Source organism: Manis pentadactyla, chromosome 8, assembly GCF_030020395.1.
Source record: "Manis pentadactyla isolate mManPen7 chromosome 8, mManPen7.hap1, whole genome shotgun sequence".
Lineage (NCBI taxonomy): Eukaryota > Metazoa > Chordata > Mammalia > Pholidota > Manidae > Manis > Manis pentadactyla.
In genome coordinates this window covers 35,080,309-35,106,186 of record NC_080026.1, presented here as the reverse complement: position 1 = coordinate 35,106,186, position 25,878 = coordinate 35,080,309, and the positions used below count along the sequence as shown (strand labels likewise).

The following is a 25,878-nucleotide window of genomic DNA, read 5'->3' as shown; positions in this document are numbered from 1 at the left end:
GTCATATTGCACTGAAATGATTTGATGACAATTATCTCTCCCAGTTAAAGAGGAAGTTCCAAAGAAAGGTTAGCTGTTTTCCTTATCTTGGTACCTAGCATATTCTTTTTTAAATAACAGCTTTATTGAGATGTAATCTATTTATATACCATAAAATTCATTCTTTTAAAGTGTCCAATTCAGCGAGTTTTAGTACATGCAGAATTATGCAACCATCATCACTGTTTAATCATAAAACAGCTTCATTGACCTCAAAAAGAAACCTGTACCAATTAAGCAGTCACTCCCTATTGCTCCCTCTCATATACCCCTGGCAAACACTAAACTACTTTATGTCACTATGGATTTGCCTATTTTAGCCAATTCATATAAATGGAACCAGACAATCTGTAGCCTTACGTCTGGCTTCTTTCACTTAGCATAGTGTTTTCAGGATTCATCTATGTCATAGTATATATCAAAACTTCATTCCTTTATAGGGCAAGGTAATATTCCACTGTGTGGATATACCGCCTTTTGGTTATTCATTCACAAAATGATGGACATTTGGACTGTTCTAACTTGTTGGCTATTGCAATTTATGCTACTATGACCCATGTACAAGTTTTTGTGTGGCTGTTTTCAATTCCCTTGGAAGTAAAGTTGCTGGGTCATATGGTAACTTTATGTTTCACATTTTAAGGAAATACCAGATTGCTTTTCAAAATGGCTGCACCATTTCACATTCCTACCAGCAATGTATGAATGTTCCAATTTCTCTACATCTTTGCCAACATATGTTGTCTGTCTTTTTGATTGTAGTTATTCTATTGGATGTGAAGTAGTATCTCATTATGGTCTTGATTTGCATTTCATCTAATTTTTTTTTAATTTAAGTACCATTGATATACAATCTTATATTGGTTTCAAATATACAACACAGTTGTTCAACGGTTACCCATATTATTAAATCCTCACTGCTTCTAGTGTGGTTACTATATATCAATGTAGAAAGATGTTACAGGATCACTGACTATATTCTCCACGCTGTACTACCGTCTCCACGAAAAACTTATATTGTGATTGTGAATTATTGTGCCCCTTTATCTCCCTCATCTTCCCCCCACCCACCCCAACCCCTCCCCCTTGGTAACCACTAGTCACTTCTTGGTGTCTATGAGTCTGCTGCTTTTTGTTCCTTTTGTTTTGCTTTGTTTTTATATTCTACAAATAAGTAAAATCATAAGTTATTTGTCTTTCTCTGCCTGGCTTATTTCACTGAGCATACTAGCCTCTAGATCCATCCATGTTGTTGCAAATGGCAGGCTTTCTTTTCTTTTTTTATGGCTGAATAATGTTCTAATATGTATATGTACCATGATATAATCTTAATATTATGTTTATAAAACAAATGATTTTTGAGGGCCCTGAACACAGTACCCACAACATAAACATTGGCTAAATAAAACTGATATGCTTCAATGATCTATTCATTCCACAAATAACTGAAGGCCCATAACGTGCTAACATAGTTTGGCAAGGTTATGAAGGTAGACTGTGAAAAAGAAAGGCCTAAGTTCAAATCCCAGCTCTGCTACTTACTGGCTATATGAACTTAAGACAGATTCTTTAACCTCTCTGAGCTTTAGTGGGGCATGGTAACAGTATCTACCTCATGGTATAGCTGTGAAGGCTAAATAAGATCATGAGTACTAAGGGCTTAACACAGTGGCTGCACAGAATAATCACTTCATACATATTAATTATTACTACTGAGTGAATTATTACTACTGAGTGAACTGATGTTATCAAGGCAAACACAACAAATGCCTAATAATAACACTATGTGATATAAGCTACAACAGAGAGATTTGAATGTCTCTGCCCGTTAACAGTGAGGTTACTCTCTTGTCCTTATTAGGCTATTATGTAGACTAATGATATAATGTTTACAGAGTAGTTTCAATTCTAAAATATAGGTTTAAAAATATAACTGAAGATGTGGTAGCTTCAAGAAAATAGTACTTGGGCATATTGAGAAACAAGAGATTTGGGGTAAGAAAGACTCAGACCTCACGTATGTCACAGCTCCTCTGGTCACCTTCCTCTTTTTTTTTTTTTTCCAGTTACCATTTTTTCAACTAGACAGTATGTGGAAAACAAGGTTATTTTTCATTATGTATGAGACAATTTCTTATTTGCACTCCTTAGCCCACAACAAAATAAACATTTCATATGATGTTGACATTTAATAAAAATTGCAAAGTTTGCTTTTGAATTTTGAAGGCATTTGTTTAAAAATTTTACAGTTGTGCTAAAGAGCTTTTCTTCCCAACTACATACCGTATTTTGCAGCAGACCAGCAACCAATCTATATACTTTTAATGCAAATGTGGGTATTTGAAATGTAAATTTACTTTGTGGGAAGGCCTTGAGAACAGGAGACCAGGGGACTTGGTTATGATAGAGACAAGGCAACAGTGTGTGCCACGTCAAGGATGCAAGTCCTCAGGCAGGGTGAGGAAGAAGGTCAGGCAACCTGGGAAAGCCTAGTGAGGAGAAAGGAAAACTGTAGACATTGAACTGGGAGCTCACAGAATGAAAACAGCTGGTAAGGGACACCAGAGACCACAAATTCAGAGGCTGAATTTGGGAACTATCCAGAGAGCTCTTACAAAATATAAAGAGAACTAACTACAGTCTAAAATAATAAAATGGATGATGCTCTGGTTTTCTGAGATTTGAAGAGGAACCAATAGAAGGCTTGTCCTGAGAAGGAGCTGGATTAGTTACCCACACTAAATTAGAGCCCTTTCTTTTGCTTACCTATGAATCCCTTAGACTCCAAGTTTCTTTTTGGATACTTATTATACATATACATACATATATATATATATACTCACACATACATGCATAATATACTTATTATTATATATACCTCTACCTATATCTATATGTATATAGCTATATCAATATCCATATATATATATAATGGATGAAAGGGGCCTCAGAAGCTATCTAATAATCCAGAGACTCAAATGGCTGGATGTATATGCTGCTGATTATCTAGCAGGTGCCAGAAGAGGATGAGAAAGGACCCTGAAGTGGTTAAACAAAGGGCCCAGTTTCCCACAGCTTCTCAGATGATGGCAGCAAAAATGAAAATCAGAGCCTGCCTACTGGAATACTCCCCTCAGTCTATTTTATTTAGAAATAATCTTTAATCACTTACAAATGACTAAGTAGACTAATATAGTCCATATCTTTCTCTCTTTCCATCTGGAGATGACCTACTTTATCACTCAATGGAAGCCACCACAGGAAAATCAAAATACCTCAAAACCAAGAGTGCTTAGATGTCACATATGTACAGAGGTAGAAAAAAGGAAGAAGCTTGAGAACTAGATTACATCTGTGGCAGTGACCCTGCAATGGACTCCCGGGCAGGACTGGTTACTTAGGGGACAGCCAATGGGGCTGTGCAAAGGCACCTTTCCTCATGGTGATAGAACAGTTTTTCTTCATTTCAGTAGGACTTCAATTTGAGTGTCATTTGGATTAATAAGTAATTTCTTTAAAACATGTAATAACCTAGGATGTGTAAAGAATTGTGACTCATATATTGGTGTGGACTAATCCTATGCAGGGCTATTATTCAAATATTTAACAACAGCTATAGCAGAAGTATTAACCAGTGTTGGGCTGAAGCAGAGTCCTAGAAGCCCCACGCAGTGTGGATCATGCAGTGGGGGAAGGGTATCCAGAAGGCCCTGTGAGGGAGTACAGTGAGGGGACTGAACAAGTGGCTATTATCAAACATTACCAAAACACTGAATATTTTAACAACCAGTACACTTACACCTGTACAAACTGGTAGGGTACCAGCCCATATAACATGTATTTTCTTTTTAGCTTAATTAGTTGAATTAAGTGACAGAAAGAGAATTCTGATTAAGAGAGGATATAAAGATAATGCCATTCTGAAGGGCAATAAACACCAGGGAAGGAAGAAGGCAAAATATACCAAAACAAATATAAAAATTTTGTCCAGGAAATTTTTCTGTCATTTTTCTCTGTCTTCTTCAGAACCACAAGCCTCCCTGTAATCAAGACACATATCATACTAATATTAGGCTCTAGGTCAATTCATGAAAAGCCAATTTGCCAAAGGCCCACATGCTAAGTCAATTCACCTCAAACCAAGTTTGCCAAATTTCTTCATTTTCTAAGTCATTTAAAGAATTCATAGCATTTTGAATGTGATGGGTTGGCAGGGTTAAGAAGACCATGGGGAGCTAGGGATCCAGGGAGCTGGGGCCTCCTGACTCTTCCTGTCCTCAGTTATTTTCACTTTGCTTTTCAGGCTCCCTCTCTGCTCCGTGGTCTCCTCCCCTGAGCGTGTCTCCCCTTCCCTAGGACTGACCGGCTGGGCTGAGCTGGTGCTGACTAAGGGCTGAGCTGGTGCTGACTAACATACACAGCCTCTTCTTTGGGCAGTGGAAGGCCCCTCTCCTCTGCCCCAGAACTAACCTCCAGCTGTGGCAGTGAGATGCTGGGACAGAGAGAAAATAAACATTCTTTAAAGTGCTGATGGTCCAGAAATATTTACAAGTTGTTAAAAACCAATTAGAACTGTTATAAACCTTTTAGTTAAACAAGTTTTTGATGACACTGTGCAAATTTGGTTAATTTGGCAAAAGTTTAATCGGCAAAATTGGAAATATCCTAAAAATGCTAAATGTAGGAAAAAATTTTTTAAAAGCTTTTTTTTTTTAAGAAAAAGATTAGTATAAATATAAAAATTCCCATGGGAAATGCTGAAATTTTGGCAACATTCAGGAAAAAAGTATGTTAATCAGCAGACTAAATTTCCTTGGGACTTTTCAACAAATCAAACATTTCCTAAAATGCATGAGGCTGGAAGGCATAAAGCTAAAGTGAAAGTGGCATCCCCACCTAGTCTACCAAAGTACCTTTCATAACCTGGCCGAGAAAGAAACAAGAAAACAAATACAAACAAGCAAAAAATAAATAAATAAATAAATAAAAATGGTCTCCACATTGTAAGATTCCAACTTATTTAAAACCATCTATGTACATGCATTGAAGTGAGAGAGGTTCAAGATGGTGGAGGGGGAAGACGCCTCCTCCCATAGACACAACAAATCTATAGCTACATATAGATCAAGACCCCCTGAAAGAGATCTGAAAACTAGCTGAGGAATCTTCCACAATAAGGGATTAAAGGGCCACACTGAGTCGGGTAAGAGAAGCAGAAATGTGGTCTCCACAAAAACCACACTCCAGCGAAGCAACTCACAATCAGGAGGAATCTCACAAATACAGAGATTTTCTCTAAGGCGTGAGGGCTTCATATCCCACATTTGGTGCCTCAACCCATGGAACCTACCAGGGAGACAAGCCCCGAAAAAAATCTGGCTCTGAAAACCAAAAGGGCTAATGTCCAAGAGACCCAAAAGAGGCCATGGGTAATGAAAAGCTGCTCTTAAAGCTCACTCAGAATGTGCAGACTCACTCACCCTGGGACCAAGTGCAAAAGGAGCAGTTTGAAAAGTATCTAAAATGTATGCAAAGGGGATTCATGAGCTAATCTTCAAGCATCTTCAGGAGATGGAAGGTCTTGTAGAACTTTCTTAGGTGAAGGAGGTGCTGCTTGGTGCCGTGTCTGCACCCCTGCTGCCTTACTAATTGTGGCGGGCCTGCCCTGCCCCACACTTTCTCAGGACCACATTGCAGGCAGGTGCCTCACCGTGCCCACATGCTCTCCCATGACACTGCTGCAGCTGGTGTGCCCACCATGGCCACAGGCTCCCCAGCAGCCCCACGAATCCTGCAGACTGCCCCAGCCCTGGTTCCCATTCAGCCTCACTGGTCCCAACAGGAACATGCAATCCACACAATGGAGACTCCCTGAAAGCCTGGCTCTGGTGGCCCAGGGAGCCTATGTTACTGGGTCCCATGGGAGTGAAACAATCAGAGAGAGAGTTCTTGGCAGGCTAGAAACCCCAAGGCATGGCAAAGATGGCAACTGAAAAACATCCCCAGTATTCCTGTGAAAAAGGCCTATTCACGTGAACTGGAGCTACAGCCTGAGGATGGCCTTCAGGTTTACCACATATCTAGGCTCTACAGGTGAACTAGCAATGTTGGCTGGGGAATGTCAGATTTGCAGCCTGCCTAGGCTTCACTACAGCTTGCTGGTACCTCCTAGAAAGGAGCTTATACACTCATCTAGAACTGAGATTCTTGCCACTGTGGCCAAGAGGGCACCTACAAATTGCCTGGCATGGAGGCCAGCAGGGTCATGCTGCAGTCCCACAGACATTATGTATTTGCCTGCTTTAAAAGTTGGTACATGAGGGTCTAGCTTCAAACCAGCCTAAAACTAGGTGCTGAGATCCCTCCTTTTGGAACACGGACTGCTTGGAACAACCGTAAGTGGGACCTACCAAGAATAACTGAGGCTTCTTGGACTACAAGAAAGGTTTGAGAGACAACCATGAACTGGTGGAAGGCTGAACAATAAGTCTGTCATCTAGACAAGGTCACTCCTTCCAGACTGGGGGAGTTCACAGTTTCACATAATACATAGAGAGAGAAAACCAAAATGAAGAAACAAGAATATGCTCCAAATGAAAGAAAAAGATAAAACCTCAGGAGAAAAACTTAATGAAAGAGAAAAAAGTAATTATCTGATGAAGAATTCAAAGCAATGGTCATAAAGATGCTCATCAAGCTCAAAAAACAAATGGATGAACATAGTAAGCACTTCAACAAAGAGTAAAAAGTACAAGAAAGTAACAGACACATCGGAACTGAAGAATATATAACTGAACTGAAAAATACTCCACAGGTGTTTAACAGCAGACTAGATAAAGCAAAAAAATGGACCAGTGACTTGGAAGACAAGGCAGTAGAACTCACACAAACAAAGCAGCAAAAAGAATTTTAAAAAGTGAAGATAGTAAAGGGACCTATAGGACAACAAAGTGGAATGACATTCTCATTACAGGATTCCCAGAAGAAGAGTGAGAGAAAGGGGCAGAAAACTTACTTCAAGAAATAACAGCTGAAAACTTCTACAACTTGGGAAAGACTTTCAGGTCCAGGAAGCACACAGAGCTCCAAATGAACCCAAAATGTCCAACATATTATAATTAAAGGTAAAAAATTAAAGAGAGAGAATTCTAAAAGAAGCAAGAAAATAGCAACTTTTTACTTAAAAAGGAAACCCTTTCAGAAGATCAGGTAATTTTTCAGCAGAAATTTTGTAGGCCAGAGGGAGTAGCATGATATATTCAAAGCACTGAAAAGAAAACAATTCCAACTAAGAATACTCAGCAAAGCTATCATTCAGAATTAAAGAAGAGATGAAGAGTTTCCCAGAAAAGCAAAAGCTAAGGGAGCTCAAAGCTACTACATGGGCCTTACAAGAAATGTTAGAGACATTTTTTTTTAAATTTTGGTATCATTAATCTACAATTACAGAAAGAACATCATGTTTACTAGGTTCCCCCCTTCACCAAGTCCCCCCCACATACCCCTTCACAGTCACTGTGTTAGAGACTTTTTTTAAGCTTATAAGAAAAGGCACTAACTAGTGACAACAAAACATATGAAAGTAAAAATCTCTCTGGAAGGGCAAACTTACAAGACAGACAGTGGATTAAACACTTATAAAACTAGTATGAAGATTAAAAGACAAAAGTAGTGAAATTACTATAAATACAATAATGAGTAAAGAGACACACAAAATAAAAAGATGTAAAATATGGCATCAAAAACATAAAATGTGGTGGAGGGGAGATAAAAATGTAGTTTTTAGAATCCATTCAAACTTAAGTAGCTATCAGCTTAAAATAGGCTGTTTTATGTGAACTTCATGGTAAACAAGAGCAAAATCTATACTAGATACATAAAAGATAGTGAGAGAGAAATCTAAATTTCACACAAAAGAAAGTCATCAACCATGAGGGAAAAGAAGAGAGAAACTACAAACAGCTAGAAAACAACTAACAAGAAGGAAATGAGTATATAATTATCAATAATTACCTTAAATGTAAATGGCCTAAATTCTCTAATGAAAATAGAGTAGCAGAATGAATAAAAAAGGCTTATCTGTATGATACTACAGATACTCACTTGAGATCTAAGGACACACACAGACTGAAAGTGAAAGGATAGGAAAGTACATTCTATGCAAATAGAAATTAAAAGAATGCTGGTGTAGCTGTACTTATATGAGTCAAGACAGACTTTCAAACCAAGACTGTAACAATAGACAAAGAAGGACATTACCTAATGATAAAGGAGTCAATCCAACAACAGGTTATAACATTGGTGAATACTTATGCACCCAACATAGAGCACCTAAATATAAAGCAAGTATCGACAGAGAAAAAGTGAGAAATTAATAGCAATATAACAATAGGGAACTTTAACACTCCACCTATACCAATGGATATATCATCCAGACAGAAAGTCAGTAAGGAAACATTGAACTGAAGCAAACATTAGACCAGAATACAGAACATTCTCTCCAAAAGAAGCAGAATACACATTCTTCTCAAGTACACAAAGAACATTCTCCAGGACAGCTTATATGTTAGGCCACAAAATAGTCTCATAAATTGAAGAAGACTGAAATCATATCAGACATCTTCTCTAATCAAAATGGTATGAAACTAGAAATTGATTACAAAAAGAAAACGGAAAAAATCACAAACACATGGATTTGAAACAACATGCTACTGAACAACAAATGGGTCAGAAAAGAAAGCAAAGGGGAAATAAAAAAATTACCTCTAGACACATGAAAACAAAAACACAACATACCAAAATCTATTGGGTGTCTTCTTCTAAGACAGAAGTTCATAATAATACAGCCCTACCTCAAAACACAAAAAAATTCTAAAATAAACAGTAACTTTACACCTAAAGGAACTAGAAAAGGAAGAACAAAGTCTAAAGTTAGTAGAAGAAAGAAAATAGTAAAGATCAGAGTGGAGATAAATGAAATTGAGACTTTAAAAAACACAGAAAAGAATCTAGGGGATGGTTCTTTGAAAAGACAAAATTTACACACCTCTAGGTAGAGTCACTAAGAAAAAGAAGGCTCAAATAAGTAAAGTCTGAAATGAAAGAGAAGTTACAACTGCTACCACAGAAATATAAAGGATCATAAGAGACTACTATGAACAATTACATGCCAACAAATGGACAACCTAGAAGAAATGGATAAATTCCTAATAACATTCAATCTTCCAAGACTGAATCATGAAGAAATAGAAAATCTGAATAGACTGATCACTAGTAAGGAGACTGAATCAGTAATCAAAACCTCCCAACAAACAAAAGTCCAGAACCAGACAGTTTCACTGATGGATTCTACCTAATGTTCCAAGATTTTATACCTATTTTTCTCAAACTCTTTCAGAAAATTGAACAGGAGGGAACATTTCCAAACTCATTTCAGGAGGCCAGCATCACCCTAACAGCAAAACTAGATAAGGACACCACAAAAAAAGAAAATTAAAGGCCAACATCCCTGATGAACTTAGATGTAAAAATCCTCAACAAGTTATTAACAAAACAAATTCAACAATACATTAAAAGGATCATATACTATGATCAAATGGGAATTACTCCATGGAGGTGAAGAAGAACTTGGTGGTACTAGATTTGAACTGGAGATGACTTAAGTATGAACTTATGACTTAAAAATGCATATATATATATATACATACATATATCTATATATATTCATGCAAAAAATGTATGTATGTGTGTGTAAATAGCTCTGCATGTTGAAAATAGCCCATAAGCAATGAGATCCCAGAACAATAAAAAATTCTGATTTCTAAACATCATTCCCCAGTACAGTGAATCAGGGCACCTTATTGAAATGTCCAGTTCCAGATCTGCAGCAAAGAATATACAAAGTCAGTCTGGAACATATGTTTGTCAGAAAGCAAGCAAGCACTCAGAGAATTATAGGGCCATACTTAAAAAAAGAAGAAAAACAAGTAAAGGACTGTAATATATTAACTAATAGTAATAGAATCTCCAAGTTCATAGTGACATTTTTTTTTTAATGAGGAGAACTAAGTTCTTTTTACAGAGAGATTCTAACTAATAAATACAGAAGTAATGATGGAATTAGAAAAACCACTGTTTCAAAACTGATTCAGACAAAGATCCCCAATGAACACTAAAAGCACTGGATGAAAGATTTTACAAACAGGACAGTCATATGATCTCAAAGTATCATCCCAGAGATTACTTACTAATTGTAAAGAGAAAATGGTACCTTTATGTGGGTAAGTTGGGGTTCCTATGGCCAGGATCCTTATTGAACTTAAACCACCTGATGATGTAACTGGCCTGTTGCTAGGCTACTGCTTCCACACCTTTAGGCAATAAGCTATTATTGCGCTATATAGAGAGCTCCGCCCAGTGCTCTGGGCGGAGGCAGAGATGCTAGTGCTCGACTTTCCGCTGGGAGAACAAGCCAGGTAATAAATCCTTGCACCGCAAAGAAACGTTCTACTGTTATTTCTTTGGTCACACTGAATTCATGGTGAACTTGCTGGGGGCTGAACCCATTGGCAAGACTCTTTACAATTTGCCTTATTTTGGTGAGACAGGGCTTCTTTTCATGTTTATTAGCTATTCAGTTCTCCTCTGATGCTCACATTCTTCACCTGTCATTCTGTTTGTGTATTACTAATTGAATTGTATAAATTATTTATATACTTTGGACATTGTAATGCAAATATCTTTATTAAGTTTGTGACTGTTTACATTACATGTGTGGCAAACTTAATACATTTTTTCCCCTACACTCAGGGTAATAAAGATAACATACTGTATTTCCTTCTGAAGGCTGGATTCTATTTAGCTGGTTTTTCTAATTGCTCAACAGTGAGCACTGGTATGTAACTGTTGGAAGATAAAAGCCACCACTGCAACCTCCTATCAATGTCATTTTTTGGTTCAAGAAGGTTTTCCAGCTTAATGTGGAGAATCCTTTCAATAGCATGAATAATTGAAAATTGATATTTATAACAATATATAATAAAGTTATAGTTTCAGGATATTAAAAAATAGAAAAGAATACTTCATAAACCTTACATGAGTGAACAAAATTTCATTCCTGAGCTCTCCAGAACTTTCATTTGGAGTCCAAGCTTCAGCAAACTGCAAGAAATCCCATTTTTCTTTATCACCTTCCTCAGCCTTAAGTTGTTCCTTCCTACCATTCAGTGTGCTCCCAGTAATCTGAGCCTGTAAGACAGAAAAACGTGAATTTTGTAAAAGTTCATCTCACAGCTGACCCTTAATAAGCAGGAACTTCATTTATTTAAATCACATGCCATCCACTAAAGAAAATTTTGTTTCAACATATCATGGGCTTTAGCAATACAGTTATTTAAAATTATAACCAAATTACTAAGTCAATGATTCCTATGTTTAATGAGGAAAAGGTCTAACTGGAGAAGTTGTACTATTTGCTTTTCTCATTAAAACTTATTCTAATATTTATAAACTTTGAAATTAAACCTACATATGATTGGCCATTTGACTATCTATACTCAGCACCTGAAACACATTTTCCAATTACCTAATCGAGTCCTTTCTATAAACATCCCTCAAGGTTTGGGAGAAGAGACAGCTGAGTGAACAGAGCAAGCAATGTCCTTCCTCTCTTTTCTAGAGTCTGGATACAGGCTGTCCTCCGTCCAAAACTAGCTGGGAGCTCAAGAAGCTTTCTGAGATAGGGTTTATTCTGAGCTTACAGAAAGGACTTGAGGTTTGAAAGCATTATGGTTCCTTGCTAGCTCATCCTGTCCCTCCAGCCTCTAAAATGGTGGAAGGGCTTGGAAGGCAACAGCAATACATGTGAATTCATGTCTCTCACTACAGAGTAGAGCAAGAAGGGAATTACTTGAAGACTTTTCTGGAGTTGGTCCTATTAACAGGGATATGTTACTATAGTTAGATATCTTTTGCCTGAAAACACTAAAACTTAGCCTCTTAACTACGCAGGCTATGAATAATAATGAGTAAGTTGGTAACTGAGTTTGACTTCAAGCTTTACCTTTCGATTCAACATCCCCCACATAAGAGTGTCTAGAGTCCCATTTGCAATGAGGTAGTGAATATTCACAGAATTGCACTGTCCAATTCGGTGAGCACGGTCTTCTGCTTGTTTTATATGTCCAGGATCCCAGTACAACTCAGCAAATACGACATGGGTTGCAGCAGTAAATGTCAAACCCTAAGCAAAATGAAGTGAAGAAATTAAGATACAAATAAACTGAGAATGTAACATAGAGCCACATATAATAAAGTCTTTCTGAACATGTTAAATGAACAAAAGAATGCTGCAGGAGTTAAAAACAAATTAGTCTTTCATTGTAAGCCAAATTAAGAAAATTTAACTCATGAAAGGCACATGAAGATGGCTTATTACAAGATGGCCAGGTGACTACACAAAATATATTTAAAAGGTATTTCAATATTTCAAAAGTCAGTTTGATGAATACATATATAAGCAAAATCACTTTATCCTCTGATGAAGACTGGATTCACACTACCATTGGAAAATCCAATAAAATACATTATAAATGAGAATATAATTTCTAACACATGGTATCCATAGCAACTAGGCAGAAAGCAATGACATCCTCTTTTCATTTAATTCATGCTGCTGTTCTGTAATGCAAAAAAATCATGTCTCCAGTCATACTGTTCTCTTAAGAAATTTCTCGTTACATCCCAAAGACTCTGAAGTTTACTGGCTTGTATCTCAATATATGCAACACAATTGCATTTTCTGTGCAATTTGCATTTTATATCTGGAAGGAAAGGAGCGACACACAGCAGCAATTCACCGGAGAATTCCGCTTTATTGGGGAAAGGTGCTGGGTTATATAGGAAGGGGCATGGGGTGATTGTGGTGTTACTTCTACGGGGCTGGTGGCTATTGGCTAGGTGCTGGGAGTGGGAGTGGGGAGAGAGGTGATAGGTCTTTAGGTGGCGCCGTAGGGAACTGAGGACCTGGAAGAGAAGCCGGAAGTTTACCATCTTACTGGTGGGGGCCCTTCATTCCCCCCTTTCTCCTCTATGGGGTTGTGGACATTGCTTTCTTTCTGACTGCTTCCTGCTGAACGGGGACGGAGAAGGGAGTGAGGGCTTGAGGATTGGGGGGAAAGGGTTGATAGGACTCCCCACAGTAAGGACAAGTAGATGTGGACTTCTTCAGGTTGGAAATCAATAAAGGTTCCTTGTAACTATAGGTCGAGGACTTGTTGATTCTAATGGTGCCAAGAGGATACGGGTGCCAGAAGCCAGACGTCTGCGGCCATTGTTTCCAGGAACAGTTTCCAGCGGAGAGAGGGGTCCATCTCAGCGTGTGGTGGGGAGGTCACATGAGGGTGAGGGATCTTCTGTGGCCAGAAGCTGATAGTTCCTGAGTAAAAGCTGGTTGAAAGTTTGATTAGAGATTTTTCCAACTTGGGATTTGATGAACTTCATTATACAGGGTAAGAAGAGACAGGCGAGAAGAATGATTATTATGGGGCCTGCAATGGGCCAGAGCCAGGTAAGGAGGGGGTTTGTTAGTATTGAAGAGAATGGGTTGGAATTGGAAGCAGAGTGGAGGCTGGAGGCAAGGTCGGTGAGTTTGGTAATGTCAGTTTCTACAATGCCGGATTTGTTGATGTAATAGCAGCACTCCTCTCGAAGGAAGATGCAGGTGCCGCCCTTCTTGGCTGTAAGCAGATCTAAGGCCTGCCAGTTTTGAAGGGTGACTTTAGCTAGCGAAGTGACCTGTCTTTGGAGAGAGGCCAGGGAATCGGCAGTGGATGTCAGGGCTCTTTCAAGTTTGTCGTTGAGATTTCTAATTGCCCATAGAGAGTGACTCAAGGCTCTTCTCGAAAACCCTGCACCAATGGCTGAGGTGGTCAAAGAGATACCGACCATGATGGAAAGGAAATCAGCCCTTTTTGTGCACGAGGGCAAGGGAGGTTGGAGCTCAAGGAATTCTGCCATGTTGTAAAGTGTAAGCTGTGGGATTAGGGTGACGAGAATGCAGGGTATATCAGAGTTGGGAGGCAGTGAGTTGAAAAGACTGCCATTGCACTAAAAGAAGTGTCCCAGTTGAGTGAAAGTCTTAGAGCCGGAGGTAGGGGTGTAGATAGAGAGGCAGTGAAGTGCGCTGGAGGGGGGTGGAGCTGGGCCTACACAGTGGTGGATGGTTAAGGGGCACGGCGGCCAGCAATGGGCGCTGTAGTGATGCGCACAAGAAACAATTGGCAGTGTTGAGGGTGGGATTGAGAAAGATGGTGGTGTCTTGAACAAGCTGTAACCAAGAGTAGGAGGAATAAGAAGATGAAGAAGTGCCGTCAAGAGTTTGGATAATGACTTTTTTGGAATGTCCGATATCTGATGCAACTTGAGAGATCTGGGAGTGAGAGGGAACATACTCTCGAGATATGAAGGGTACCGTGGGGGGTCAAGGACCCCCCATAGTAAACTGAGGCTGTGACCCCGGCAGCCCATCGAGAGTCCCAGGGATCTGGGATTGATAAGGAGAATGAGCCATTGGGGTATTTCATGAAACGGTTGGAGAAGTAATAGTGTGGGTACTGGGAGTTACTCATGTAGTGAATGTCGCAAGACCAGTAGGGACATCCCCCGTAGGTGTCTGGGCATTGCCTGCAACAGGCTTGTCTTTGGTCATAGAGGAAGCAGAGGTAGGGAGAATAAAGGTAGCTGCGAGTGAACACTTCACTGGAGGGAGGAAAGTGGAGGTATAAAGGCTCAGAGCAGCTTTTCAGAGGGCAGTCTGATGTGGCAATGAGGGCAGTAACTTTTGTTTGATGCTGTGTGTAAGTCTGTCTTACTTTGAATCGCCATACAAAGGAGGCTGGGGTGGCGGGGAAGACAATAGGAATGAGGAGAAAAAGCAAGAGAGCGGTAAAGGAGGAAAAAGTCATGATTCGGGTATGGATGGCAAAGGGGGTGAACGGGATTTTGGAGGAAAGAAGACAGTAAGGTCAGGAGTCTGGAGGGAGGGAAAGTCAGTAAACTTTTGTAGGTTAAGAGATCTTTTAGGTGATGTGGGGACAGAATGGTAAGGGGCGCCCCGAATGTCAGTTTATGAGCTTCTTTCTGCAAGAGCTGTCCAGCGGCTAATGCCCATAGGCAGGGGGCTCATCCCCGAACTGTGGGGTCTAATTGCTTGGAAAGATAAGCTACTGGGGCAAAGGATGGGCCATAATATTGGCTAAGGACTCTTAGAGCTTGACTGGACTTCTCATGAATGTATAATGAGAAGGGCTTCGACAAATCAGGAAGATGGAGAGCTGGGGCTTTCACAAGGGCTCGACGGAGCTTAATGAAGGAGTGTAGTGGTGAGGAGGATAATGGTTCTTCAGGGGGGCCCTTGCTGAGGTCGTATAGGGGTCTTGCCAACAGGGAGAAGTTAGGGATCTACGCTCTAAAATACTTAGCCAGGCCTAGAAAGGAAAGGATTTCTGTCTTGGTTTTGGGAACAGGCAGGTCAGAGAGGAGCTGTTTTCTGTCTAAGGTAATGGACTTTCTTTGTTGAGATAGAAGAAATCGGAGGTAAGTGACAGAAGGGGAAGAGATTTGAGCTTTGACAGGGGATACCCTGTAACTTCTGGAAGCTAGAAGGTTAAGTAGGGAGGCAGTGTCAAGTTGAGACGGTTCGCAAGAGGGACTGCAGAGTAGAAGATCGTCTACGTATTGTAATAAAGTGGACTCGGAAGCTTTGTGGCAAAACTGTCTAAGTGAGTTGTTCAGAATGTCTTGTGTATGGGTCCGTCCAGGTGAAGGCGAAGAAATCTTGGGAGGAGGGGTCCAGAGGGATAGAAAAAAATGCGTCCTTGAGATCTAGGACTGAGAAGTGGGAGGCTGAGGCAGGGATCTGAGATAAAAGGGTGTATGGATTTGGAACTAAGGGATGGATAGGGACAACGGCCATGTTGATGAGGCGAAGGTCTTGGACGAGGCGGAAAGATCCATTGGTTTTTTTAACAGCTAATGTGGGGGTATTAAACGGGGAGTGAGTGGGTCTGAGGTAATTTTTGTTTAAGAGATCTTGGATGATGGGTTGGAGGCCTATGAGGGCTGAAGTGGTTAGAGGGTATTGGGCTTGACAGATATACTGAGAAGGGTCACGTAGTTTGATAGAGGCAGGAGGACATAGAGCCACGGAGGGGCTTGTAATGTCCCAAACTTTGGGATTTACAGGGTGTATGAGGGTGAAACTGGAGCTTTCATTGGGTAGAGGGGGGTCGTCAGCTATGAGAGCCATCAGAAAGGGAGTACTGGGGGCTGTGGGAGTGGATATAGTTATGGAAACATGGAGGAGAGAAAGGATGTCTCGTCTTAGTAAAGGGATGGGACACTGGGACATAACTAGGAAGGAGTGGGAGAAAGGTATAGGATTGTCTTGGATTTGCATAAAAGGGGGGGTTTTAATGGGAAAATCTGCTTACGTCCTACCCCAACTATAGGAGTAATGGCAGGCGTGGTAGGGCCCCGGTGTTCCCGCAAGACTGAGAAGGTGGCTCCTGTATCTAGGAGGAAGGAGATGGGGTGACCGTCTATTACTGAAGTAACCCTGGGCTCCTGTTTGGTGATGGAAATGGTCGGGCGAGAAGCTCTCAGGCCCTGTCAATCTTCTTCTGCCAGCCCCACTACGGCGGGCTTAGGATGGGGGTTGTTCGTCCAGCCTCCCCTTCGGGTGGCTGGGCAATCAGACCCCCAGTGGCCCTTTTTGTGGCATCTGGGGCATGGGGTGGTAGCCCTTGACCAATGTCCTTCTTGTCTGCACTTGAAACAAGCTCCTGTGGGGGGCTTGTTTGTAGAAGAGTGCCCAGGTTGTGGTTTTATCAGCTGGGCCAACATTTGGAAATTGGTCTGATCAGCCTTTTGTTTATGGCGTTCTTTCTCCTCCTCCCGGTTATGGAAGACTTTAAAGGCCACTGTTAGGATCTCAGTCTGTGGGGTAGCGGGGCCCTGTTCTAACTTTTTGAGTTTAGCTTTAATGTCGGGGTAGCTTTGAGCTAGGAAGTATGTCATAAGGACATGTCTCCCGTCAGGCGTTTCTGGTCCAGGCTGGTATACTGTAACAGGGCTTGAGTGAGTCTGTCTAAAAACTCGGAGGGAGCTTTTGAAAACTGATTATTTATGAGCTGTTTTTTTTCAGACCTGCTATTAAGCAGCAGGCGAAGATATCTCGAGAGCGGAGACTCACAGTGGTGTTATGATCTTAGTGTGGGTCTTGTTCGAGGACAGCGGTGGGGTCAGAGGGATAGGTGGGGTCAGTCCTGTGGGTTTAGGTGGTGTGCGTTTGGGCGAAGTCTCAAACTCGTCTATGCTCTTCAGGAAGGAGGGTATTGGCCAGGAGCATGAAAATGTCATGATGTGTGAGGCTGTATGACTGAAATGTCATGATGTGTGAGGCTGTATGACTGGAGGGTCTATTGAAACTCTCTGATATATGTTGTGGGATCAGTGGAAAAGGAACTTAGGCGTTTCTCAAGTTGGGCTAAATCTCTTAAGGAGAAAGGGACATGAATGCGCAGGATGCTTTTGGATCTTGCTACTTCTCGGAGGGGGTCGATAATTTTGGGAGGCTCTCGGGACTGAGTCTGAGGAGGAGTGAAGGGTTCTGGCTCAGTCTGTGGGGGAGAAACAGGTGATGGGGACAAAGACAGAGGAGGCTCTTGGAACTTAGTTAGAGGGGGGCTGAAAGGCCCAGGCTTGAACTGCAAGGGGGGTGAGGTGGGGGAGGAGATGGTGGTGGAGGAAGGGGGAGGGGCTGTTGTAGGAGAGGAGGGGGAAGGGAGTGAACGGGAGGCTTCTGCAGGGGAGACGGTTTGCAGGCTAGGAAAACTTGGGGGGAGGCGGGGGGAGGAGGCGGAAAGCCTCGGTATAGGGAATCTCCTTCCATTTTTTCAGGCGCTGGCAGTAGTTAAAGAGATCGCGAGTGATGTTAGGATCAAGAGTTTCCCCTGCGGGCCATTGGTTGTTACTGCTCAGGGGCTATGTTGGCCAATCTTGGGAGCAGTATTTGTGGAGAAGTTTTGGTTTTATATCAGGCGTCAGGGAGAGGGTGACTAGATACTTGAGCAGGCATTCAAGAGGTGAGCTTCCAGGGAGGGATGAGGAGGCTCCCATGGCTAAAGGACAGAGAAGGAGACAAACAGGGGAAGACGAATGGAGATCCTCGGACTGGGAACAGACCGCAAGGAGACAAAGGGCGTCCCCGATGATCCTTGGGGGTCTGTGGAAACTCGTATACGAGTCGGTTTCTTAGGAAGTGTGGGTCGTCACCCAGACTTCTCTAAGAAGGCAGAGCGCCGGAGTCCGAGGTACCTGTACTAGGAGTTTTCGGCGGACAGAACGGATTTTGGCAGGTAAAACGGAAGGAGTGGAAAAGGGAGCGTTCTCACCCACAAAGGAGTCACCTCGTTTATGGCTGTTGGAGGGGGGGCCTGAGGGTCTGCAGCAGCCGTGAAGGCCAGAGGCGGGGAGAGTTCTTTCTTCATCCCCGAGCATCAGGGCCTTGCCGGACGATCACGGTCAATGGCACTGTGATAGCTCGGGGAAGAGCGGCCCACTCTGGGGGAAAACTTACCTAAAGGCCAAAGAGGAGTGGTGAGTGTGAGGAGCCAGCGCCGGAAAAAGAGGACGAGGGCAAGCTGCTGCTGGTGTCGGGGGGGAAGACGGGGCCCAGTTGGGCTGTCCCGTCTCCCGGGTTTCGGCACCAATGAAAGGAAAGGAGCAACACACAGCAGCAATTCATCGGAGAATTCCGCTTTATTAGGGAAAGGTGCTGGGTTATATAGGAAGGGGCATGGGGTGATTGTGGTGTTACTTCTACGGGGCTGGTGGCTATTGGTTAGGTGCTGGGAGTGGGAGTGGGGAGAGAGGTGATAGGTCTTTAGGTGGCGCTGTCGGGAACTGAGGACCCGGAAGAGAAGCCGGAAGTTCGCCATCTTACTGGTGGGGGCCCTTCAATATCAGTTTGAACTAGTGAGACATTAAAAATCATAACTCATTTTATAATCAGTATATGAAATAATGCAAATCTCCTCAAATTAAAATGTATCCAAAAATGTATGATTTTAAAGTTAGTAGGCTAAGTGAAATGTGAACCATGCTTATCGATTGCCCCATAATAGTAAATGATGTTAGGTGGTCAACAGAAACACCTACCATCCTTTGGGAGTATCATCTAATCCATGCTGATGTTCACACACACTGCAATTTCTGTGTGTGAATGACTTTTGTGACCAACGTGCTGTTCTTTTAATATGTTATTTTAAATTAAAATATTTTTGTATCATACTAGCATTCATTAATTGGTGGCACTAGCTCTCAAGTTGAAAAATTCATTCATCAATCACTTTGGAACAGAAATTAGAAGGGATGAAAGCATTCAGAGAGCTAAACAACCACCATGCTGAACTGTGCTGCTATTTAGGACAGGAAACACCACAAAATATTAGAGATAATGCTGAAAAGTAAGAAGCAGTAGTTAAGGAGAATCACCTATAAGTGTGAAAAAATATCATGTGACAAGAATAAAAGGAAGATTTCCTGGCAAGGTCAGGGTCACTCTAAAATATTACTAAACTACAGTGGAAGATGGACATGTCCTGAGATAAAGCCCTTTCTACTTTCCTTTATTCCTATGGAGTGTTCAACTTATGAGTTTTGAATAATACAAGGTCTTCAGGAATATAGCCTTGAATAAAATGTGAGTGCCTTGTAAAAATCTTAATTTCAAGAAGTCTTTTATCAAGCCACTCCCAGATTCTCCTGCCTGGCTTCCACTTACTTTTCTTTCCCTTGCTGTGAGTACTCTATTTCTAATTTTAAGCTCTTTTTGATGATATTCTCTATGGCCAGAATATTCTAACAGATATAAAACTCAGATTACTGGAAGTTTAATCCAACATAAGGGAAGTGTTGAGACAAGCCACCTTTGGTTAGAACTCCCAGTGAGTGCTAGAGCTCCTTCATCTTCATGGAGTTTCTTTCTATATACGATTTATTTTATTTTAGTTTTTTTTGTATCATTAATGTACAATTACATGAGCAACACTGTGATTACTAGATTCACCCCATCATCAAATCCACACCACATACCCCATTACAGTCACTGTCCATCAGCATAGTAAGATGCTATAGAGTCACTACTTGTCTTCTCTGTGCTATACTGCCTTCCCCGTGCCCCTCCCACTAAATTATGTGTGCCAATCGTAATGCCCCATTTTCCACTTATCCCTCCCTTCTCACCACCCCCACCTTCTCACCAGTCCCTTTCCCTTTGGCAACTGTTAGTACATTCTTGGGTTCCATGAGTCTGCTGCTGTTTCGTTCCTTCAGTTTTTGCTTTGTTCTTATGCTCCACAGATGAGTGAAATCATTTGGTATTTGTCTTTCTCTGCTTGGCTTATTTCACTGAGCATAATACCCTCTAGCTCCATCCATGTTGTTGCAAATGGTAGGATTTGTTTTCTTCTTATGGCCGAATAATACTCCATAGTGTATATGTATCACATCTTCTTTATCCATTCATCTACCGATGGACACTTGAGTTGCTTCCATTTCTTGGCTATTATAAATAATGCTGTGATAAACATAGGGGTGCATATGTCTTTTTCAAACTGGGCTGCTGCATTCTTAGGGTAAATTCCTAGAAGTGGAATTCCTGGGTCAAATGGTATTTCTATTTTGAGTTTTTTTGGGAACCTCCATTCTGTTTTCCACAATGGTTGAACTAGTTTACATTCCCACCAGCAGTGTAGGAGGGTTCCCCTTTCTCCCACCAGCAGTGTAGGAGGGTTTCCCTTTCTCCGCATCCTCGCCAACATTTGTTGTTGTTTGTCTTTTGGATGTTGGCCATCCTAACTGGTGATATCTCATTGTGGTTTTAATTTGCATTTCCCTGATAATTAGTAAAGTGGATCATCTTTTCATATGCCTGTTGACCATCTGAATTTCTTCTTTGGAGAATTATTTGTTCATATCCTCCACTCATTTTTTAATAAGGTTATTTGCTTTTTGGCTGTTGAGGCATATGTCTATATACAATTTTATATACATCTATTAGCTGCGTAAAAGCAGATCTTTGCTCCTGTTTCAGATTCCAGATGCCAGATATACCAAGTCGGACACACAGTAATAAACTCAGTTACTTTTCCCTACGTTAAATATCCTAGCTTAGACATTTACATCAAAATATTTTAGAATGTTAGCAGAAAAAAAGTCCAGAAAGATTCCCTTTTATACAGTGCAGCAAAGGTGGTCATTGCCTCCTCGATTATCTGTCCTTTTCTTATCCCTTTGTAATACAGTATATAATATAGCATTGACTATCTGACAGATATGATGGTGGAGCTCTAGCAGCCCTCTTAGATAAGGCAGACCTGCTAGGAGTGGTGAAGCAGAAAGCCAGATGGGGTCTCAGTCCTAAGGACTTTGTGGAACCACCATGTTAGCCCTGGCCTGTCTACATGAGAGAATAAATCTTTGTGTATTTCAGTCATTCTTAATTTGGGTGTCATTTACTTGCAGTCAAACTTAATTCTAAGGGACAAACCAGGACACTCCATAAAAAGTTCTCAGACAGAAAAATGCTTTTTCCTGCAGCCACCTTTTTTCACAGACTCTGAAGAAAACAGCCAAATAAGATAAGTACTATAAGAAAGGAATGCAGAAATTCTGTGCAAATTCAAAGTAAAGAAAAAAGGCCATGGAGAAGTATCAAAATCAACTTAACTATACTCTTCTAGGAAACTGTTTCCTGAAAATATAGGAAGATTTGAGTCAGAGGTATTGAGGTTTGAGGTCTCTTTCTACTATACTTTGTGGCACTCTTCAAAGTAGAATGTATATTTATTACACCTTTATTTGGGTATAAAGTTATAATTATGGTTGATGGCCTTTTTATTATCTCAATGACATTTTATCACCAAATTTAGACCTGAAATTTCTTACCTGACCAGCAGCCTGAATGCTCAGGATGGCCACACGAGTATCAGGATCCTTTTGAAATTGATTAACCAGACGTATTCTTTCTGCAGATGGAACACTTCCATCTATCCTAATGTAACGAGTCTAATATCAACAAGGGAAATGGCAAAATCAGGTCAAGCCCCTTTGCACCTATCTCATTTTATATATTTTATAGCTTTTTTTTTATGATCACATAAGACAGAAATGTTCACAAAACAAAACATATGATGGGTTGGCATATGTTATACAAGAAGAATCTTAACCGTATTTCTCAGTAGCTTCTTAACAATTTCATATTTTTTAATCTTTTAATCAATTTGAGGGTAGGATCTATGTCTGATTCATCTTCCTATCATCAATGCCAAGTGTAATGCCTTGTACATAACAGGAACTCCATAAATCATAAAGGAATTAAGCTAAATGTTGTCTTCAGTAAGTTTATGTAAATCAATATGCATTCATATGCAAACTTAAAATGATGGATCAGACCAACTTTAAAGTTACAGAATCACTAATTCTAAAATAAAAATAAAGCCAGATATGGGAGAAAGGAGAAAGAGGATTCTGCCACTTATTAAGTATTCATGAAGAGTAGTGCATTTATTTTTGAAACATACCAATATTAACTGGGAAATATCTCTTCTAAGGTACCATTTGAGCTCTTTCTTCACATTCTTAAACTTAAATATGTGATATGGTCAATCCCACTGAGGTTGGGAACCAGGACAACCATACATATTTTTATTTTTTATTTTTTTATTTTTTCTTCTAAAGATGTGGCAAGGATATCTACTCTTAACACTTTATTTTTTATCTTATTACTATTTAAATTAAGGTATCATTGATATACACTCTTATGAAGATTTCACAAGAAAAACAATGTGGTTATTACATCCACCCTTATTATTGAGTCCCCTCCCATACCTCATTGCAGTCACCGTCCATCAGTGTAGTAAGATGCCACAGAGTCCCTATTTGTCTTTTCTGAGCTACACTGTCTTCCCTGTGACCCCACACATACCATGTGCACCAATCATGATAACCCACAATCCCCTTCTCTCTCCCTCACCACCCGCCCTCCCACACCCCTCCCCTTTGGTAACAACTAGTCCCTTCTTGGAGTCTCTGAGTCTGCTGCTATTTTGTTCCTTCAGTTTTGCTTTGTTGTTATACTCCACAAACAAGGGAAATCATTTGGTATTTGTCTTTCCCTGCCTGACTTATTTCACTGAGCATAATCCCCTCTAGATCCATCCATGTTGTTGCAAATGGTAGGATTTGTTTCTTTCTTATGGCTGAATAGTATTCCATTGTGTACATGTAATACATCTTTATCCACATCTACTGATGGACACTTAGGTTACTTCCATATCTTGGCTATTGTAAAAAGTGCTGTGATAAAATAAACATAGGGGTGCATATGTCTTTTGGAATCTGAGAAGTTGTTTACTTTGGGTAAATTCCTAGGAGTGGAATTCCTGGGTCAAATGACCCATACATATTTTTAAAAAGTAGGAAAGCATTAAGTACTAAACTGAACAGTGCTCTCTTTTAAGAATGATTGAGTTGAGAAAAGGGAGTGATCGGAATGTTAGGATAGCTAAAAAGAACTTTATTCAACTTTGTAAAAATAAGCATAAGCCCTGAATTTCAAATAGTCTCATTTATATATGCACTTTTATGGAAAACACATAACTTTCAAGAGTTGAGACATGAATATTCACTTTTATAATAGTCAAGTTAATCATTAAATAGAATGTCCCTTATTAACTTTCTATGAGTTCACAAAACAGACATAAATCTATCAGTGATCCATTTAATGTCCAATAAGGGAGACTTAAAAATCTTCTGAGGGTCTTTTTAAAGAAAACACACTGTTAGACTAGGGAGAGTTTCAGAGAAATTCACCTCCAACACCATGACATTTTTAACTCTTAGTGATGCTAAATGGGATCCTAAACATACCAGCTAAGCAGAAGTAGGAACAAGATACAGATTACTTATACTTGGAATAGATTCCAGTAGTTTTAAGGTACAATGTAATCAGAATAAGAAAATATTATGAATCTAATTTTACTGCCCAATCATTTAAAAAATATTTCTAAGGTTAATTAACTTCCTCAGAAGATGTTTTACAGATACCATATGATAATCAATAAGAAAGCACCTTTTAATATACATCACTTTACTGTATTATATTATCATAAATCTTTCTATGACAGAAACACCAGAATTATTTCTTCGGTAATCATAATGAACATATTAGTGAATGCTTGAAAAACGCATGCAAAGTTTTAAAAAACATGGCTTTATTCTTCCATTTAAAAATCTACCTACACAGGCAAGTGGTTCTGCTACTACACATACGTTAAACTCACACAATTTGTCAGGAAATTTCTTCTGGCTGTCTCTGAGCATCTCTGAAAGCCCTCCACACACAAAGAGAGTGACAAGTTTAAACTTTGAAAGAAAAAACAGCAGATGCTCTCACTGATCAGACTGTTGGGGAACAAGGTAGAGATAAGAAAATGTGGCAAGGCCAGCAGATTTGGCGGAGTTTACCTGACAGAGTACCTACACTGCATGTCTCACATTCACCCCCAGTAAATCTTAATAATCACATTCTATAGAATATGCTGCCTGGAAGCTTAAAAGGTATGACTGCAGCTGGATACTAACATTGGCTGAATTCATTATTCCTTTCCCCTTGACATCAACCACAATCAAAGCGTGCCTCACGGGTAAATAAAAGTTTTAATTTTAACTTCCTATACTAATCTCAAATGGCATACCCAGTAACAGAAAAGGAATTCTCACATAGCTTACCACGGCGGCACATTTTAATCAACCCAGATAATTAGATAAGTGGAAAATTGTTAAGACTGGTATGAAAGAGAAAAATTTAACAGTGTATCATCAACACAGTAGTAATAAATATTTATAATTTGCAAGAAAAATACCTAGTAATAACTGATATACCATCATGTAAAGAAGGCAAAAAGATCACTCAATTATAAGATGATAACTGATGTTTAGCATATTAAAAATCTTCATCTTAAAAAAGTATTTTATGGAAGAACATGTTAACATACCTTGTTTTCTATGACTGCTTCTGTACAAGCTTGGAGCATGCTTAAATGGTGAGCAAAAACGAGAAATTTAAGTGAATCGTTCTGAAGTATCATCTTAATATAATCCTTTACAGCACCTGCCTAAATATTAAAAGTGAAACTTATTAGTGTCATAAAAACATTTATTAGAAAATCATGTCATTTTCTTTTAGTAAAGCAAGGAAAACTTCTCAAAAATCAGTATGTTTCTGTGAATTTTTAACCACTTTTTTCCTAGATAGACTAATGAAGTAGAACCTACATGTAAGGAATCTAGGAAAGAAGAAGGACAAGAGGGGAAAAAAACCTGAGAAGTAAAGCAAGAATAAGACAGAATCAGAAGAAAAAGTTTCAATGGAAAATAGGTAGTCAAATAGGCTATGGCCAAGAAGGGGTTTGGTGGTTTGTTTATCTTACTATTACAAATTCTTGAGGTATACAGTAAGATGCACAAATCTTAATGTATAGCTCCATGAATTTTAACATGCATAATGCTCACCCACATCAACATATCAGTCTCACTAATTTTGCTCCCTTCCCCTATTTTCCCCATCCTCCCACGCCCCCACCTGTAACAACCACCAGATTATTTTCTGTATCTATGAGTCTATTTTTGCTTGTTTTGTTTTTTAAATGGTGATTTTGTTTATAAGGTAATTTTCTAAAAAGCTTTATAGAAGACTAAGTGGAATAGAGTTAAGGA

At 40.0% G+C, this 25,878-nt stretch overlaps 1 protein-coding gene across 3 annotated transcripts in view; it reads right to left on the bottom strand.

The window, feature by feature from the left end:
• ZRANB3 (zinc finger RANBP2-type containing 3) overlaps positions 1-25,878 on the bottom strand; it is a 329,605-nt gene that overhangs the window by 47,868 nt on the left and 255,859 nt on the right. For all 3 annotated transcript variants that reach the window (XM_036886644.2, XM_036886643.2, XM_036886645.2), the window contains 4 exons: positions 25,158-25,277; positions 22,048-22,167; positions 12,101-12,280; positions 11,134-11,286 (listed from right to left, as the gene is read on the bottom strand). In XM_036886644.2, the coding sequence (XP_036742539.2) occupies positions 11,134-11,286; positions 12,101-12,280; positions 22,048-22,167; positions 25,158-25,277 (573 nt within the window). The remainder of the gene's footprint in view (positions 1-11,133; positions 11,287-12,100; positions 12,281-22,047; positions 22,168-25,157; positions 25,278-25,878) is intronic.